Here is a 17,112-nt window from a genome sequence, read left to right on the forward strand (position 1 = left end):
CCTATATCCTGTGTATTTTCATTTTACCTGATATATTCTTGATATTAGTGGAAAAGCACAAATTTAACTATTTCATTAATCAAACCACTAGTAGATTAGAAATGCAACTGTAGATCCTCCAAAATCTTAGGAAAAAAGGAACAAAGAGAATTTAATCCAGTTCTGTAGATAAAAAGCTGGTTTCTCATTTTATTTTGCATTTTCCTGCTCTACTTCCTTTTCTGAGAATGACTTTATATACTTTTGATAGGAACAGGATAAAGGGAGAAAGTAGGTGATTAAATAGTTAATCCCACCAGGGGACTGTAAGTGGAAAAAAATATGGGAGACCCCTGTAAGTTAATGATCACTCAAGAAAGCAGGTTTGCTTAACCACAAAACTAAGCAGGCCTGCTTAGCAACAAAATGATGCAACAGAAGCATGAGACACGCCCCAAAACAATAAACAATGGTGGCATGAGACCCACATCCTGCCCAGTAAGCTCCTAAGTTAATGACCCCTAGGACATGCTCTCTGCACACATAAAAAACAATAATTTATGGAAGGGTGACATTCAAAGTGAAAGACCCTTATTGTACTGAAACCTAAAATAATTTTTCCATAATGTCATGACAGTCCTGGCTTGACCATGTAGGGACAAGAAAACTCCCCTGCCCAACCTGGAGGAGGAGCTTATGATGGAAGCCTGATGTCTACTCAAGAACGAGGAAGAAGGTGGTCTTTTCCCCCACCCCATTTTTCCTTTGATTATAAATCTGTAGCCCACTAAGTTCTCGGAGTGTGGCACCCTCTTGCCAGCTCACTTGTAAGCCTCACAAGTGTACTATTCTAATAAATCCCTTCTTATCTATCACTTAGCATCTAGATGAATTCTTTCTGTGCTGAGACATAAAGGACTGGAGCTCCTTGGAGCGCCATGGCGCTCACCCCCAACCCCCGGGGAAAAGACACCTAGCAGTTTCACTTTGCCCACTTTTTCTGTTGGGTCGACATTCAGCTTTATTTTTCTGGAGGGTAGAGGTTTACATACTCTGGATGATAATCGTTTGTTATATACCCTGCAGATATTTTCTTCCAGTCTGCCTGTGGCCCTTTATCTTTGTTTACAGTGGTCTTTCCCTTATAGAAGTCCTCACAAAGAACCCAGTGCTCAGGGGCAATGTCTGGCGGGTTCTTGGAGAAATTCTTATCCACTCATCTCTTGGGAGTCTTTGCACCTGCCTAGCATCTCCCAACTGCTCTGGAGGCCCATCAGTACATTCCTGAGATTTACTGAAAGTTTGAATCAAAGGTCAATTTTTCAGGTTGGTTTCTCAGGACAGCTACCATAGCAGGTCTAGGATCAAGGTTTAGGTCAACTCAAGGTCTGTTCCTTCTGGCATCAACCATTGGAAAGGATAGGAAGGAAGGAGGAGAAGGGAAAGGAGAGAGGGAAGGAGTGGGGAGGGGAGAAGAGGGCAAAGAGAGGGGAGGAGGGAGAGAGGGAGGCAGGCAGGCAGGCTGAATTTTTCCTTTTTTCTTCATGTCAAAGGGAAAGAGATGGTTTTCCTTCTCCCTTTTCTTAGAGCATTTCAGTAAGAAAACCTGTATTAAAAAACCCTTCCTGTTCCTTTGATATGTATATGTATGTACATTTTTAAACCTAAATAAGCCTCTAGTCAGCACTACAAAGCAGAGATGTTTTTCTTAAGTGCTTAAGAGCCATCTCTTTGAAATGTACACATCAAGGGAGCCAGCCTCCCTCCCCTTGCTGTGGGAATGGGTCCAAACTGTAACCACCTGCTTGCCTTAAAGATACAAGTTTGTTTTCTCCTTTGGGTAAAGGCAATTAACTAACCTAGGTGGCCTCCCCAATTACCAGGTAAATTCAGAATGAACTGTGAAAGAATGTAGAGCAAATAGTGCTGTCAAATCCTCACATGAAGACAAGTTATCTTCATTTTGAGAACATGTATATAATGGATTATATATGCTGGGATATTTAAAAGGGTAGAATTTCCCTCTGTTTTTGCAATCTCATTAGTGGATTGCTGTGATGTGGGCCACAACCCGGTTTAATGCTTATTCAATAATAAAACTGTTTCTTTCTTTTCTACATCTGTGGAGAGGAATTTCTGGGTTGCCAGTAGATTTTATTTTTAATTTTTCCCCTAACAATTGCCACAATGTATTTTTAAGTAAAAAGCAAACTGTAGAACAATATATCATATGCATAGTGTACAGCATAGTATTTTTATTTTAAAAACTATACATCTAGAGGTATCTATATTATACTGTTAAAAGTTTTTCTTTCTAGAGACGAGAAGAGGAATTCTAGTTTTTATTTTACCTACATCTGTAATAGTTGATTTTTTACAATGAACTCATTTCAATACTTTTGTAATGAAAGTTAGCAAGACAACTCACTTAAAGTCCTTAGTATTTTCATTAATTGACATTAAAAATATTTTTCACATGAAACAAATAGTTTCCTAAACTATCTGTTATTTTTTTCTTAAAGAAATCCATATAAATAATGTAGCTTTCAAGGCTTTATTCTTTGTAAATAGGTAGTGAAACACTTGATTTTGGATACACAAGACCTCTTACCTGGACAATGAATGAAAGACCAGTTGTATCTGCTGTCCTCCAGACACATGCTGGAATTGAGAAGGGGCTGTGGATAGGAATTTCCTGTAGGGGCCTGAGAAGGCATTTTCACTGGTCCTTTATAGGAGCCCTCTGTGCATTTCCCTTTGCCAGTATTGCTGGGATCAGTACACCAGCCACAGCCTGGTTGCTCCAAGCAGTGACTACAGGTACAGTAGCCTGAACAATTTTCAGCTGTAAAAAAACATAAGTTACAATTCACTATCATATGTAGTCTTAAATTCATTGTATTCAAATTACCTTTTTCTTTAACAGACTATTCAACTTCTGTGAGTCAAAATTCCTATTCTATTGTGATTGTTTAAATGACATAATAAAACTTTAAAAAGCCCAATATCTTGTCCAACATATAACAGAGACTCCTCCCCTCCTCTCTCAATCTCAGGATGTTTAGAGATCATCTCCTGGAAATAACTTCTTTATGAATTAGGAGATTAAGATGTCGAGATATTACATGGATTGAGCAATATAATACTGAGGTTGGGCAAATTATTTCTGTACTCTGTGATCTATCCTACAGTTGTTTACTTGTGTCATTGTTCTTGATTCTGTATGCGGGTTCACATCAGGCAGTCTCTGGACAGTCCTGAGCAGGAGGTCAAGTCTGGTCTCATCCCTAGAATTTTCAGAGGCTGACAGCACTGCCCTACACACAGGAGTTGTCACCCATACTGCCTAGAGCTCACTTTTCACTCACGGGGGCAGCTGCTCATGGTATACCACTCCATACACTGGCCAAAAGGGAAGGAGGCCACGTAGGCATTGGAGTCCACGCACTGCTTCATGTTGCTGCACCACATGCACTCGGAGCTGCCGCTGGTACACTCCCCACATGCCGTCCGCAAGGCACACGGTGTCCGGCACTGCTTGGCACTGTGGTTCGCTAGGAAGTAAACCGAAGAGAGACACTTAGAGCTCCCACTATGTCAGCTAAGGTCAAAGGCTTTTCAATGTGGGTTGTGACCCACTAGTGTGTCATGAAATCAATTCAGTGGGTTACACTAAATGAAGAAGAAAATAGAAAGTCTTAGGTCATCAAGTACTATTTAGTCAAGTATATTTATATACTTGGGGGAAAAACAGTTTTTCTTTTCCAAGAGCATTAAGGACAGACACGAGGGAACAAGCTAATCTTTCCATATGAGTAGAGGTTCTAAAGCTCCTTATAATATAGGGGACCCAGGATGAACTTCAGGGGTTTTACAACCCACCTGAATATGCAAAATTGCATCTTTGTATATTCTGGGGGAAAAAGAACCACAGCATTCATTAAATTCACCAAAGCACTCAGGATCCAAAATGGCTGAAAAGTTTCCCTAGATATTATACTTTAAGGTGACCCCTACAGTGCTATGAATTCTCTTCCACACCTCTGTATTCCTCAGACAAATGACAGTACCTTCCTAAAATAAGACATGATGTCAATGGAGTCCAGCCTCCCAAAAGCAGCCACAGAATTCCAACTACTGCTTGTAAGTACCTCTGCAGCAGGAGGACACTGGTCTAGGGCTGCAAATGCCACCCCTGTGCCTGCCTTTAGGAAGCCTAAATGTGCCTAGAGAGCTTCAAGCCTGTGAAGCTACTCCAAGTGTCCGGTCCTTCAGCACCCTCCTGCAGCTTTATCATGCTGAAGGTTTGCTTCTGCTTCCTGACACAGAGCTACTCCCATCATTTTTCTCCCCACTGACACTATCTTTCTGCCCATTGTCCCTGCAGTGATGTGCTTGCTTTTCTGATCTTTTCTTTGGATTTTTTGTTCTTTCTTCCACAACATTTCCCTGCCAACACCAAGAAATTTGCCTTTCAGAGAAATTATCAATACTTTTTGTGGTCAACAAACCAATCAATCTCACAGTTAATCAGAATATTAGTGTTAGTTATTTTTGGTTTTGTTCACGGCTCACACTATTCAGAGTCAAACACTATTTCCTTCTGCTTTAAAAATTCTGTGTTACACTCTGCTTCATATGCTTGAAATCAATACTCCATCGGTTTTTCATGAAAATTTCATAATACTTAACTATGCCTTCTATAGTTTCTCTTTCAACGAACTTCCAGTAACGCATAATTCACCCATATACTTACCAGGTCTTTCACAGACACTACCATTGAGTGGGTTGATGCAGGTTGCAGCTTTTAAGCCCGAAGTACTGGGTTCGGACAAAATTCCACAGAATCCAGCATCACTGGGCTCAGATGGCATCCACTGTAGCAAACTATTTGTGAATGGGGACATATCTTCCCAGCACCAGTAGGACACATTGATCTTCCGAAGGCCAACCCACGGGGTTAAGGTGAGCTTGGACTGTAGGCAAAACAGGCACAGCTATGAATATAATCAATGTCTTGACCAAAACTGGATTCTAGACAAAAACCATTAAGTTACATACATCCAAAAGATAAAGGAAAACCTCCCTATCCCGATTCAGCCATGGTAGATTACTGCAGACCATCATTTTTCTGTTACATATCATGCCTGGCACTTTAATATGGCCATTTTACAAAGGACAGAAATATAGTTCGGAGAAGACATCAATATCAAAGTAATAATCAAGTTCCTAAATTTCTACATGCTATGACAAATGCTATGAAGGAATGACCAAACCCAACTTGATTTAAATGTCTATTTATACATGAAATCATCGTATCGATATTTATGAAATACTGGTTATATGCCTATCATTATCTAAGCCTGTTTTGGAAGCTCTGGCTAGTTCAGGCTTAGATAAATGATGATTAAAGATTCCCACCTTCAGCTGGGGAGGTGGGGGGTATTGGCTGTCACCGAATTTATAGAGAAAATAGGACAATGAATTCCTGGGAAAGTCTGTCTCAGATGCCACATGTAGCCAAAACCCAGACCCCACTTCCTATGTCCTTCCCAAGGAAGTGCTTCCCATTCCTCCTACCTGCTTGACATTTCCCCCTAACTGCTCTATACCAAAGACAATGTTGTTGAAAGAGCCGTTGTCTTGTATCTACTTGATTGAGGGTAGGACCACAGTTCTAGGACTCTGGACTAAAAAAGACAAAATGTGATTGTGGAATATCAACTACAAGCTGCCTGAGAGTACTGGGTGGACAGGAAGAGAACCTGGGGACTTTCTGTGCTCAGAAACTCCTGATAAGAAGATGCCCTCTCTTTTTGGGTTGGTCAGATCTAAGAAAGACCCAAATGGATGTCTATTTCTTAGGATGATTAGCATTAAATCATATTACACACTGTAATAATACCTGAAACCTGAGAGACTCAGGTGGCTTAATTCAGCTCAGCTAATTAGTAATGGCATTCCCCTCCCCCACCCCAACAGAACCTAGGGATAAAACAGATATGAAATCATCTACTGATGTCACAGGATATGTGCATATGTAAACATGTTACTGTTCAATACACATGTAATTATTGATATATCTTATAATTTAATGAAATATGACTAATAAAAATAAGGTGTTGGAAATTTAAAGATAAGAAAGACTTTATTAAGAGAAGAGAATTTGACAGTGCAGTTCCACAGTGTATTACACTGTACCTACTAGCATTCCTCCTACTGCCAAGCACATCACAGGTAAGCTGTAGTCATGCTGTCAGTAGAAGGATGGATACTAGAAACTTAAGTTCCAAAGATTTTAACTCACCGTGCTCTGTGATGACTGCATGATTCGCAGCTGCTTAAGGACAAATTCCACCTTCTTCTGGGTTGTAAGAGAAGCCAAAAAGGCATTGTGGTTCCTACAGGACAATTTTGCATTGTCATAATTCTCTTTGGCAGTAGTAATTTTCAGACATGAGTTTCCAACCAAATGCCAGCCAATGCCACAGATATTTTCTTTATTAAAGAGGGGAGAGAAAAACAAAGAGTTTTAGAAATCACACAAAACTACGTATATTAGCAGCTTGAACTGCTGAAAACCTAAATGGCTTTTGTGAGCTGAATTCTAGATACTTCATTCGGATGTGGTGAGTGCATCCGACACATTACTAAGGACCAAATACAGAATACACAGAAGAATTTTTTAAATGTTTATCAGTCATATTTCCTGGATCTCAAGATGTATATTCTGAGGTCAACCCTCCTATGTTCTAGAGGAAAACATTTGTTTGATGCCACTGTTAAACTTATAAACCTCCTTTTGAAGAAAAATCAGAAACAAGGCTAAAATCCTAAGAGCAGAAAAATGAATATGCATTATTGGAAAGATGGGGTGGAAAACTGCAAGAACAGAAATGAGTTGGTGAGTGAGCAAGCTGCACTGGTTTCACATCAAGTGAAACAAAACATCCAAAAAGTGAGGTGGAAAGAGGATTTTTGGGAAATAAACCGAAATGCTACAGTACACCAGCTAAGTTTGTAATCTGCTACTGTGACCTCCCTGTACCCACCCAAGGAACTGCACAGAAGCTATACATGCTTCCTGAAAGACAGTGCACAAGCAAAGCAACTTCACCGGAACCAAAGTACCCTGGAGATGCCCTCAACAATGTTCATCAACAGCCAGTGAGATAAACGGAAGGTGCCACGGGAAAGGGATCATTTCAGAGCAGATAAAGACTTGTTCCTCAAAGTGTGGCATCAGTGTCATTGCTCGCTGAAATGCAGATTCTAGGGCCCCACCACAAATTTGTGCCAGAATCTGGCTTCTAGCAAGACCCCCAGGTACTCTGCTATGCCCTAAAGTTTGAGATGCAATGAGGTAAAAGAACAAGAACCCCACTCCAGCAAGCTGAATCAAGTACTTCCGAAGGATTTCAGGAGGGGCCCAGTAGACTCCAGCTACCCTGTACTTGTGTTGCACAGAGCCAAAGAAGTCCCCTTCCTGGGCTTCCTGGTTGAGCAAATATATCATACAGTTTCAGCCATGGCTGGCTGGCTTCAGGCCCCCAACTCGTCATTCTGAACCTCAGAAGTGCTATAAATTGAGGTATCTGGGGCTGGGGTCATCCCAGGAGGTGCTGCTGACAGAGACATCTCTCCTTTCCTTCTTATCAGAAGGTGCTGAAAACCTGATCCCAGTGGTAAGAAGTACTCTTCATAAAGTGTACAGCAGGGGCTTCCCTGGTGGCGCAGTGGTTGAGAGTCCGTCTGCCGATGCAGGGGACATGGGTTCGTGCCCCGGTCCGGGAAGATCCCACATGCTGCGGAGTGGCTAGGCCCATGAGCCATGGCCGCTGAGCCTGCATGTCCGGAGCCTGTGCTCTGCAACGGGAGAGGCCACGGCGGTGGGAGGCCCTCATACCGCAAAAAAAAATAAAAATAAAAAAATGAAGTGCCCAGCAGACTGGCTGCTGAGACTGCTGCTTTCTACTCCCAGGTTACCGTAGAGTGGGGTAGGGACAATGCAGAGTGGGGTAGGGACAACAGAGCAGGCTCAATGACACAGAGTCAAGCTGTCCTTGATTCTCCACAGCAGCAGATGACACTTCACTTTCTTTCAAAGGATGGTAGAAGTAAATACTTAAGAACTGTATTTCTGCTTTAAAATATAACAACCACAATAGTGGTGAGGGGGAATGAATGGATAAAATGAGTTCGCCCCTTTTGCAGGGTTCAATCTAGGCTGCACAGTATTGAGGGTGTGTGCGTGTGAAGTCTTTGGACCCACACACATCAAGATGCCCCTGGCAAGGCCTACCAGGCAGGGCAATGCACTCCTGATTCCGAGGCTCCCACTGGCAGTTCTGGTCCAGGGCACAGCTCCTGCAGCTGGTCTTCTTGTTACAGTAGTACATGGGGTTATCCTTGGGGCAATGATCATACCTGGAAATGGAGATCTAGAATACAATGGACAAAAGCTTTTCTCTTATATCCACAGAGAGAACTCATGGCAAGAACAAATAGGATACTAAAAACAACAGTCTAACTGAGGAAGCAAACTACAAATACATACATACATAAATAAATAAATAAGATGTAGATGAAGCAGCACTGCAGTGGAAACACTATAGTGAAATGTTCTGTTCAAGGACATGCCTTTACCTAGCAAGGAAGCAGTGCATTCTTTTAAGCACCATGCTTCAACTTGCTCATCTGTAGAATGGGAATGTTGAACTTGCTGCTTTTTAAATGTCTCCCAAACATTCTAAAAGTTTTTAATTTTATGAGCTGCTTTACAGACTGACAAATAATGTCTTATAAACAGTCAAAAATTATAAACGTTGAGTCAACATATCTTTTTTTTCCTTATAACCTAAATAAAAAGTCATAAATGGTAAGCATAAATTATGCTGAGCCAAGATATAACATAAGACAAGGAGATTTTGCAAAGTCTATTATTTCCACAATTCAGTTTGGCTGCTGCTACACACCTGACTCACTTTCACTCTCAAGTCCTAAATTGCTCCCCAAACCCTGCATATGTAGAGGGAGCACACCATTACAAACTTCACGCCAAGAATCTAGTACTTAGCCATAGCCATGCATAGGGACTGGGGTGTACTCAGAATAATAATCTTGCCTTCTTCTAAAACACCACACATCAATCCTCGTGGCTAACAGAACCTTTGGAATTAGGGCATATAGAGCATCCCTTACTAAAAGAAACTTGAGCAATAATAAAATTCAAATCTACACTGAAGGTTTCAAAGATAACTCTGGGCTATACCATACGCTCTAAAATCTACATCTAATCCCACTCAGGATTTTTCTATCCTCTGAAATCCTTTAGAAACAGCCTCTGACCTGGCCTTCTGTGCAGCTTTGGTTCATAGGGACACAATGGTCATGGCACCAGTGGCAGTCATTTGTGTTGGCCGTGCAGCTGTAACAATCCGTGTGCTGGTCACATCTGTCATGGTCAAGAGCTGTGAAGAGAAGAAAAATTCATCAACTGTGACAGCTTCTCCTCAGAAATGTCACAGGCCATTACAACTGCTGTTGAGCAAGATATGACACTGAGGCAAAAAAAATAAAATAAAATAAAATAACAAGCCTTGGGAAGTAAAATGAGGAGTGAAACTGGCAGGAAAATGTATTGGTGTGTTCAGGTCAAAACAGTAAATAAGTAAACAATCTGAAGAAAAGTAAATAAGTAAACAATCTGAAGAAACGCCATTTTGTACTCCACCCTCCTAACAAAAGTACACAGAAAGTGAAAAACAAAGAATAATTCAACGATGTGATATAAAGGAAATAGGTCTGGTTCTTCGAATATTTTTCTTTTCAAGAAAGAAATCAACTAGCAGTTGAATGAACACCAAGAACAGCCCAGGTGCTAAACAAAGAAATGTAGGAGACCAAGCCATTCCTCCAGCTATAAATGCAAGGCTGCTCTGGGCACAGGAAGCAGGCAGCACCACAGAACCCCAAAGAAGGCAATACACATATATGTAAGTCCAAGAAATTCTGGGCTACTAGAGACCTGTTGATCTCCTACTGACCCTAGACAGGTCAAGGTCAGCAATGAAAGAGAAGCCACACAACAGTGCTGCCTCATCTATTGAACCATTCATGGACATGGCACATGGTAGAATCCATGGACAAGAAAAGGCAGGGCCCACCCTCACGAAGACCCCAACAACCTGCTCCTTAGGCTGTTCTTCCTGCCTTGGTCATCACCCCACGGACTGGGCCCACAGAGAAAGCAGAGTGAACCAAGGAAGGTGACATCTGAGATGAGTTCATAGCAAATGGGTTCATAATGAACCACCTAAGGTAATTAAATATTATTTCCTATAAACTTGCACATTTAATTTGAACTTTTTAAATATGGTTAAAAAATAACTATTTCACTGATTGTATCCCTTTTAGGAGACAGTGACTAACCCTACCAAGTTCTGGTCATGTTAGTTCTCCAGCACTCACCAGCCCACCAATGAACCTGTAAGGCTGCCTGGGTGTTCTTACTGAGGATTTATGTTCAGCTTAATTTGGAGCATTCCAGGAGAGTGAAAGCTGCCTCTATCCATCATAACTCTCACGGTAACTGCTACACCAACCCTAATAGTTAAGAAATTCAGTCAACATAGTTTAAATTAATTGAAGTGAAACAATATTTTTCAGAGACATTTTTCTTACTTTTAAAGGACTTTCTCACATATGACTTCATTGTATTGCACTGTGCTATTATGTCAGAGCAAAAGGGTAAAAGGAGCTGAGTAGGTAAGATGAAGAAAGCTTGGACAATATAAGGGGTGGTTCTAGAAGGAGGGATCATTGTTCATCCTCAGCAACTGTCTGCCTTGCTATCACTGCTGTGCCCAACTAGAGAAGCTAGAAAAGAATAATACCTCTATCCACTAGAACAATCTACTCCAACATAGCTTTTCTGGATTGGCCCTCTTAATCTTATCCTTAATGTTAGAACTGCATAATCCAATGTGGTAGCCACTAACCACATGTAGTTTTTATTTATTTATTTTTTGGCCATGCTGCGTGACATGTGGGATCTTAGTTCCCCAACCGGGGTGGAAACCGTACCCCCTGCAGTGGAAGCGTACAGTCTTAACCACGGGACCGCTGGGGAAGTCCCCACATGTAGTTTTTAATTTAAATTAATTAAAATTTTAAAATTCAGTTCTTCAGTCACACCAGTCTCATTCCAAGTGTTTGATAGCCACATATGGCTAGTAGCTAACATATTGGGACAGCGCAGATATAAAAAGTCCTACCGGATTGCAGTGCCTCAAAACAGCTGAAACTAGGTTCTGGAGTTGGTATACAAAGTCTATGCAATGCTAAAAGGTTTTGTCTTCATCATTAGCAAACAGCATACGTGGCACGTTCCTATCCATTATAAAGATGTTTACAATCCAATTTTCAAACACCCATAAAGCATTTGCCCAAGTTATTACTGAATAATTTTGGATAATAAAATGAACATTAAAAGTACACATTGGATGGGCTTCCCTGGTGGCGCAGTGGTTGAGAGTCTGCCTGCCGATGCAGGGGATACGGGTTCATGCCCCGGTCCGGGAAGATCCCACATGCCGTGGAGCGGCTGGGCCTGTGAGCCATGGCTGCTGGGGCTGCGCGTCCGGAGCCTGTGCTCCGCAACGGGAGAAGCCACAGCAGTGAGAGGCCCGCGTACCGCAAAAAAAAAAAAAAAAAAAAAGCACACATTGGATAAGTGACTTCACAATTCAGATAAAATGAGATCTCAAAGTAATTAAATTTTAAGAAGAGATAAAAACATACTTCCTTTAGAAAAACACTCTGATTTTAACTTTTCTTCTTGTGCTTCAGTCGCCAACTCCCAGGAGACACAATGAGATGACCCTGTGTCCCACACACACCGGATGCCAGGTCCTGCTGCTAGACAAGCAGCTTCACTCTGATGTGCTTCACACTGTTCTGAAGTAAATACCAGGATGTCACTGAGGAGGAGACTATTGAAACCACCAAATACATACATGGTGCTAAAAGAAAAAAAAGAGAGAGAAAGAGTTCACTGGAAACTTACATAAACAAATGCATGATATACTTCTTATAATCTTTAAACGAATCTCACATATCAAAAGTCCTGTAAAAAAGTTATTTTTCAAGACCTCAAAAAACATTCTTATACCTTTACCTCCCAAATTCCAACCTTTCACAATGGCCTGTGACTACCCAGAATAGTTCCAATAATCTACCTCCTCTTTACAGCTACTATATTAAAAAGTTCTCATGATAAGTGAGTGACTTTTAACCAGGATTCTTCAAAATATTTTAGTGACAGGGCAAGCTAGCATATTTTAAAATTATACACATAATCCTATATCTACATGTTTTTAAATACTAAAAATAAGTATGTACAATTTAAGAAGTATAGATAAAGGCTCTCTAATCAAAACTGTGTAATGAAAACACAGACCAATAAGAAAGAGATAAAAGTGCATATGAAAATTTAGTACACAGTACAAGTCACATTTTAATTAGTGGAACAGATGATTTCAAGGATTTCTTTCAACTCTGAGGTCCTATAATCCACCAGGAAGTTTAGTACTAACCCACAATGAGGTATCAAATAATTCACTCTCACTGTGCCTCAATTTTCCTCAATCGACAGAGGATAACTAAAGCATGAAGATTCTGTGGTTGTATTTATACTATATCTGAAAACTGACATATTTCAGTAACCAAAAATGAACACCAGGTTTAATTTTTAACTTCATATTGGTTTACTTAGTATCACATTATATAGTCTGGTTTCAGCTAGTCAATTTATTGCTTAAACCAAATAAGCTCCATCGGCCTCTCAGTACAGCTGGTGTTCTTAGCAATTCTGAATTCATCTGGTCACATCGGCTATGTGAGGGTAGGCAAAGTCCTTCAAAGAGGCTTGGAGCAGGGAACTGAAAAGAACAGCTGCATCTGCAGCAGTCTCAATGCCTCACAGCCCACTCTTCTTCCTGCCTCCCTCAAAAACCACAAGGACAACGACTAAGTGAAGCACAGCTGGCCCAATGCAGATGCTCGATTAAGGGAACCATCATTCAAAATGTGGAAATCAGGTGAATCAAAGTTTCTCTTCACAAAAAAAATTACTTCACAAAATTAAACTAACCATTACAGCAGAAATTAACACAACACTGTAAATCAACTATACTTCAATTTTAAAAAGTTGAAAAAAAAATTAAACTAACCATGGTTTTTTACTACATGACCTCCCTTGTCATGCCCTGCCCCCCTCCAACCCTGGCCCATTCATACAGATACTCACATATGGGCTCAAATACTCCACTGGAATTATACAAAAAGCACATTATTATAACGCAGGCAAGCCATTCCCAATTTTGATTCATGGTTAAATTACATCTTACGGTAAACTGTCAACTTCTCTGAGTTTATATAAAACCTCCGAAATGTTTTGATAGAAAATCCATTTATTTGCTAATTATCATTATGGTACTAACAGCTGCCATTTAGCAAATGCCTATTATGTGCCAAATCTTATGCTAGGAGAACACCATGAATATAAAGATGAACACAGCTGAGGCCAGGCACTCACAGGCAAGATGATGACAAAATGGACCCACTGTTTTTCAGATGAAGAACATCAAGAGGCACTTACTAGAAAACTTTAAGCGTTTTCCTTACTGAGGAAATAGCAAATTACAATTTAAGATAAGACTTCAGGGATTTCTCTGGTGGTCCAGTGGTTAAGAATACGTCTTCCAATGCAGGGGACACGGGTTCGATCCCTGGTCTGGGAACTAATATCCCACATGCCATGGGGCAACTAAGCCCACGTGCTGCAACTACTGAGCACGTGAGCCACAACTAGAGAGCCCACGTGCCACAACAAAAAAAGATCCCGCACACTGCAACGAAGATCCCACGTGCCACAACTAAGAACCAACGCAGGCAAATAAATAAATAAATAAATATTTTTTAAAAAGATAACACTTCAAATTAGTAGTCAAAAATTCTTCCATTTTAATCTATACCTATCAACTATTCCCACAGTAAAACCATATTTATTGCTAAATTTCAGCTGTTTACTTTGTGAAAGATGTTCCTTTTTCCAGTATCTAAGTGTTTGAATTCTGTCAATTCAATCTCCACGATAGGTTGCTTTCTTATCTTTCTTAATCCAAGGTGAATTACCTCATCTAACTTTCATTATCACAACAGAAATTTTGAAAATGAAGGGAATCCTAACATAATATACATAGGCATTATGGCATTTAAATAGTTTCAGGATTGATAAGGCCTAGAATTTTAAAAGGTGAAGTAAACAGTAATCAGAGAAGAAACAAAATGAGAAAAAATTAACAACATGATTAGACTATTTTAACAAATGAAAAAATCAGTAAAGCACACTATAAGGTACAGGTCACATGGCCACTCTGGAGCTCCCTTATATGAAAGATGATTCTCCGGGGCAGATTTGTGAAGAGCTCTATTAGTTTGGGCCAGGCACTTCTGAATGATGCAATGAAATGCAGTGCAGACTTCAGATTATCCAAAGACTTGATATATATGAAGCACCACAGACTTGACCTATATGAAGCATCAGAATCTCCCCACCTCTGTTCCCATATCTTATCCCTTATCTAAAGTGCCCTCTCTCCTTTTTTTCAAATCTTTCTTCACCACTCAGACAAAAGCACCACAAACAATAGCAAATAGCAGAGGGCCTAAGACAGTAACTGCATACAACTTTTGTTGTCCCATGCACTCAGACAACACCAAACATAGCTTACTCTGGCATGCTAACAAAACTACATCAACAAACATGGCATTAGAAGTAATTCAAATCCACATCAAATATTTTAAATATAGATCAGGAAATTCATACCTAACATAATTCTGTGAAAAAACAATGGGATAAGGTAATCCTATGAATAATATGTAAGTCCAATATCACTTCATATTTTACTTCATTTTCATTTTAAACACAAGAGAAAAGGAGCAAGCACTTCTTCTTCAATTACCTGTTGTATAAGACTGCTGAATGGCCAAATCTGTTGACATCATGGTGGAGATCAGGTCTGGGAAGCACTGACCATCGGTCACAAGCTAGGAGCAAGAAAAACACATTTCAGAAGGGACTATCATTCATAATCAATAGGGACTGGCATTTTCTTTGGGAAAAAAGACTGTAATAAACACAAATATATCTCTCAGTTTTTCTTAGTCACACCATTATTTCTGAAGTAAAATGCAGCAGCAACAGAACAGAAGGGCAAGGAAGAACGGTAGGACTCTATAGCAATTCTAATTAGTGAATGCACATTCACGTCACTCACTCTGTTGCCTATCAATATTACCCACTAGAATGTTTTTTTTTTTTTTTTGCCATACGTGGGCCTCTCACCACTGCGGCCTCTCCCGCTGCGGAGCACAGGCTCTGGACGCGCAGGCTCAACGGCCATGTCTCACGGGCCCAGCCGCTCCGCGGCATGTGGGATCTTCCTGGACTGGGGCACGAACCCGCATCCCCTGCATCGGCAGGCGGACTCTCAACCACTGCGCCACCAAGGAAGCCCTAGAATGTTTTTTAACTTAAGCAAATTTTACATTTTTCAAAGCTTACATAAGTAAAACATGTGAATTCCATAATTATTTTTCACTCTATATTGCTTTGCCCAAACTCAGTAACTAAAATAGAAATGTACAGGTGGTAAATTAAAACTAAAAAAAAAAAAAATCAAACTTTATCTAATTTTTAAAAGGTCCTTTCCTAGACCCCCTAGATCTACTAATTTTCCTTTGTTCTGATTCACGCTAGCAACTTCTCTTCTGGACCTCAATACCAACAGGTGCTGCTGAACCATACCAACCTCTGACTCACTGTCTTCTGTTCCCAGACACACAGACTTTCACACTCACTAAACAAAGGTTCTTCCACTCAATCTGGACATTTATTCAACCCTGACAACAAAAGCTTTCACTTTCTTCTCCTACCCAGCCTAAACTCTGTGGTCTTCCTCACATGCAGAACAGAGGCCATCAACTCCCACAGCTTCCTGACGACCCACCTTGCTTCCTTCCCTAAAACCAGTGTGGCAGGAGCCCTTCCTCTTATCCCACCTGACTTTTACCACAGTATTTAAATATGCCCAAGGAGGCACTCAACTTACCCCTTTTCTTCCCTTCACAGACAAGGGTTTTTTTTTTTTAATTAAAACGGTCAACATTCACTGTGTACATCTCACCATATATTACTTCTCAGCCTCCTGTAATCTGGATCATTCCTCCATGTCCAGAGGGTAATAACTGATCTCTTTGTTGCTAAATGTGAAAGACTCTCCAGTCCTTATTTTACTTAATCCCTCTGTAGCCACTGTTAACTGCTACCTCTCAGGTCCCCAGTTTTGCCTCACTTTCCTCCTATTCTCTGACATGCTTCTGCAATCTCCATTCTCTTTAAGACTTCTTTATGTATCTATTCCCTGGCTCTTTGCTTGTCCCTGACGACACATGCTCCCTACAGAAGTTCACCCCCTCCTACAGCTCCCCACTGATCTCTGTACTGCTCTGTCCCACAGTCATCTCCAGCTGAACATGCCCCCAAATTCAATTTACTCACTTCCTCCCAGACCCTGTCCCTCTACTTCTATTTCCAGCCTTGGTAAAAAACACCATCTACTGTGGCCCACACCAGATACCAGATAAGGATGCTGTCACAGATCTCAAAACACACTCGGGACAATCCTCGGGTTCCCAGTAATTCTCAAACACATATGTCTCTTTATCCTCATTGCCACTTCCACAGTCTTGGCTCAAACCCTCCTCAGGACTTCATCAACAGCCTCCTAACTCCCATCTTGCCCCTTCCCAACTACTCATCACAATGCCACAAAAAGATCTTCCTAAGACACAAATACAATTCTATCACCTCTTCTGTAAGATTCTTCAAAAAGCCCAAACCCCTCAGCATGACATAACAGGTCCCTCAAGATCTGACCAGACAACTGCTTGCTTCTAGTTCCACTTAGAGCCACTCTTCCCTGATGTGCTACTAGAACACAGCCAAAACTAAATACTCATAGGCCCAAAGTATGTGGCATGGTCTCTTTCCACCTCTGTGTCTCTAAA

The 17,112-nt window shown here is 40.8% G+C and overlaps 1 protein-coding gene across 6 annotated transcripts in view; it reads right to left on the bottom strand.

Annotated features, from left to right (window-relative positions):
- Positions 1-17,112, bottom strand: part of ATRN (attractin) — a 171,456-nt gene that overhangs the window by 76,290 nt on the left and 78,054 nt on the right. For 5 of the 6 annotated variants that reach the window (XM_022592878.2, XM_089896620.1, XM_022592879.3 and 2 more), the window contains exons 11-18: positions 15,006-15,090; positions 11,782-12,002; positions 9,328-9,449; positions 8,282-8,420; positions 6,287-6,477; positions 4,736-4,955; positions 3,348-3,533; positions 2,591-2,824 (exon numbers count right to left, since the gene is read on the bottom strand). In XM_022592878.2, the coding sequence (XP_022448586.1) occupies positions 2,591-2,824; positions 3,348-3,533; positions 4,736-4,955; positions 6,287-6,477; positions 8,282-8,420; positions 9,328-9,449; positions 11,782-12,002; positions 15,006-15,090 (1,398 nt within the window). The remainder of the gene's footprint in view (positions 1-2,590; positions 2,825-3,347; positions 3,534-4,735; positions 4,956-6,286; positions 6,478-8,281; positions 8,421-9,327; positions 9,450-11,781; positions 12,003-15,005; positions 15,091-17,112) is intronic. The other variant, XM_089896619.1, reaches the window with a different exon arrangement.

This window comes from Delphinapterus leucas, chromosome 15, assembly GCF_059928025.1.
Source record: "Delphinapterus leucas isolate spDelLeu-1000000601 "Yukka" chromosome 15, BTC_Dleu_Yukka2, whole genome shotgun sequence".
In the NCBI taxonomy this organism is placed as follows: domain Eukaryota; kingdom Metazoa; phylum Chordata; class Mammalia; order Artiodactyla; family Monodontidae; genus Delphinapterus; species Delphinapterus leucas.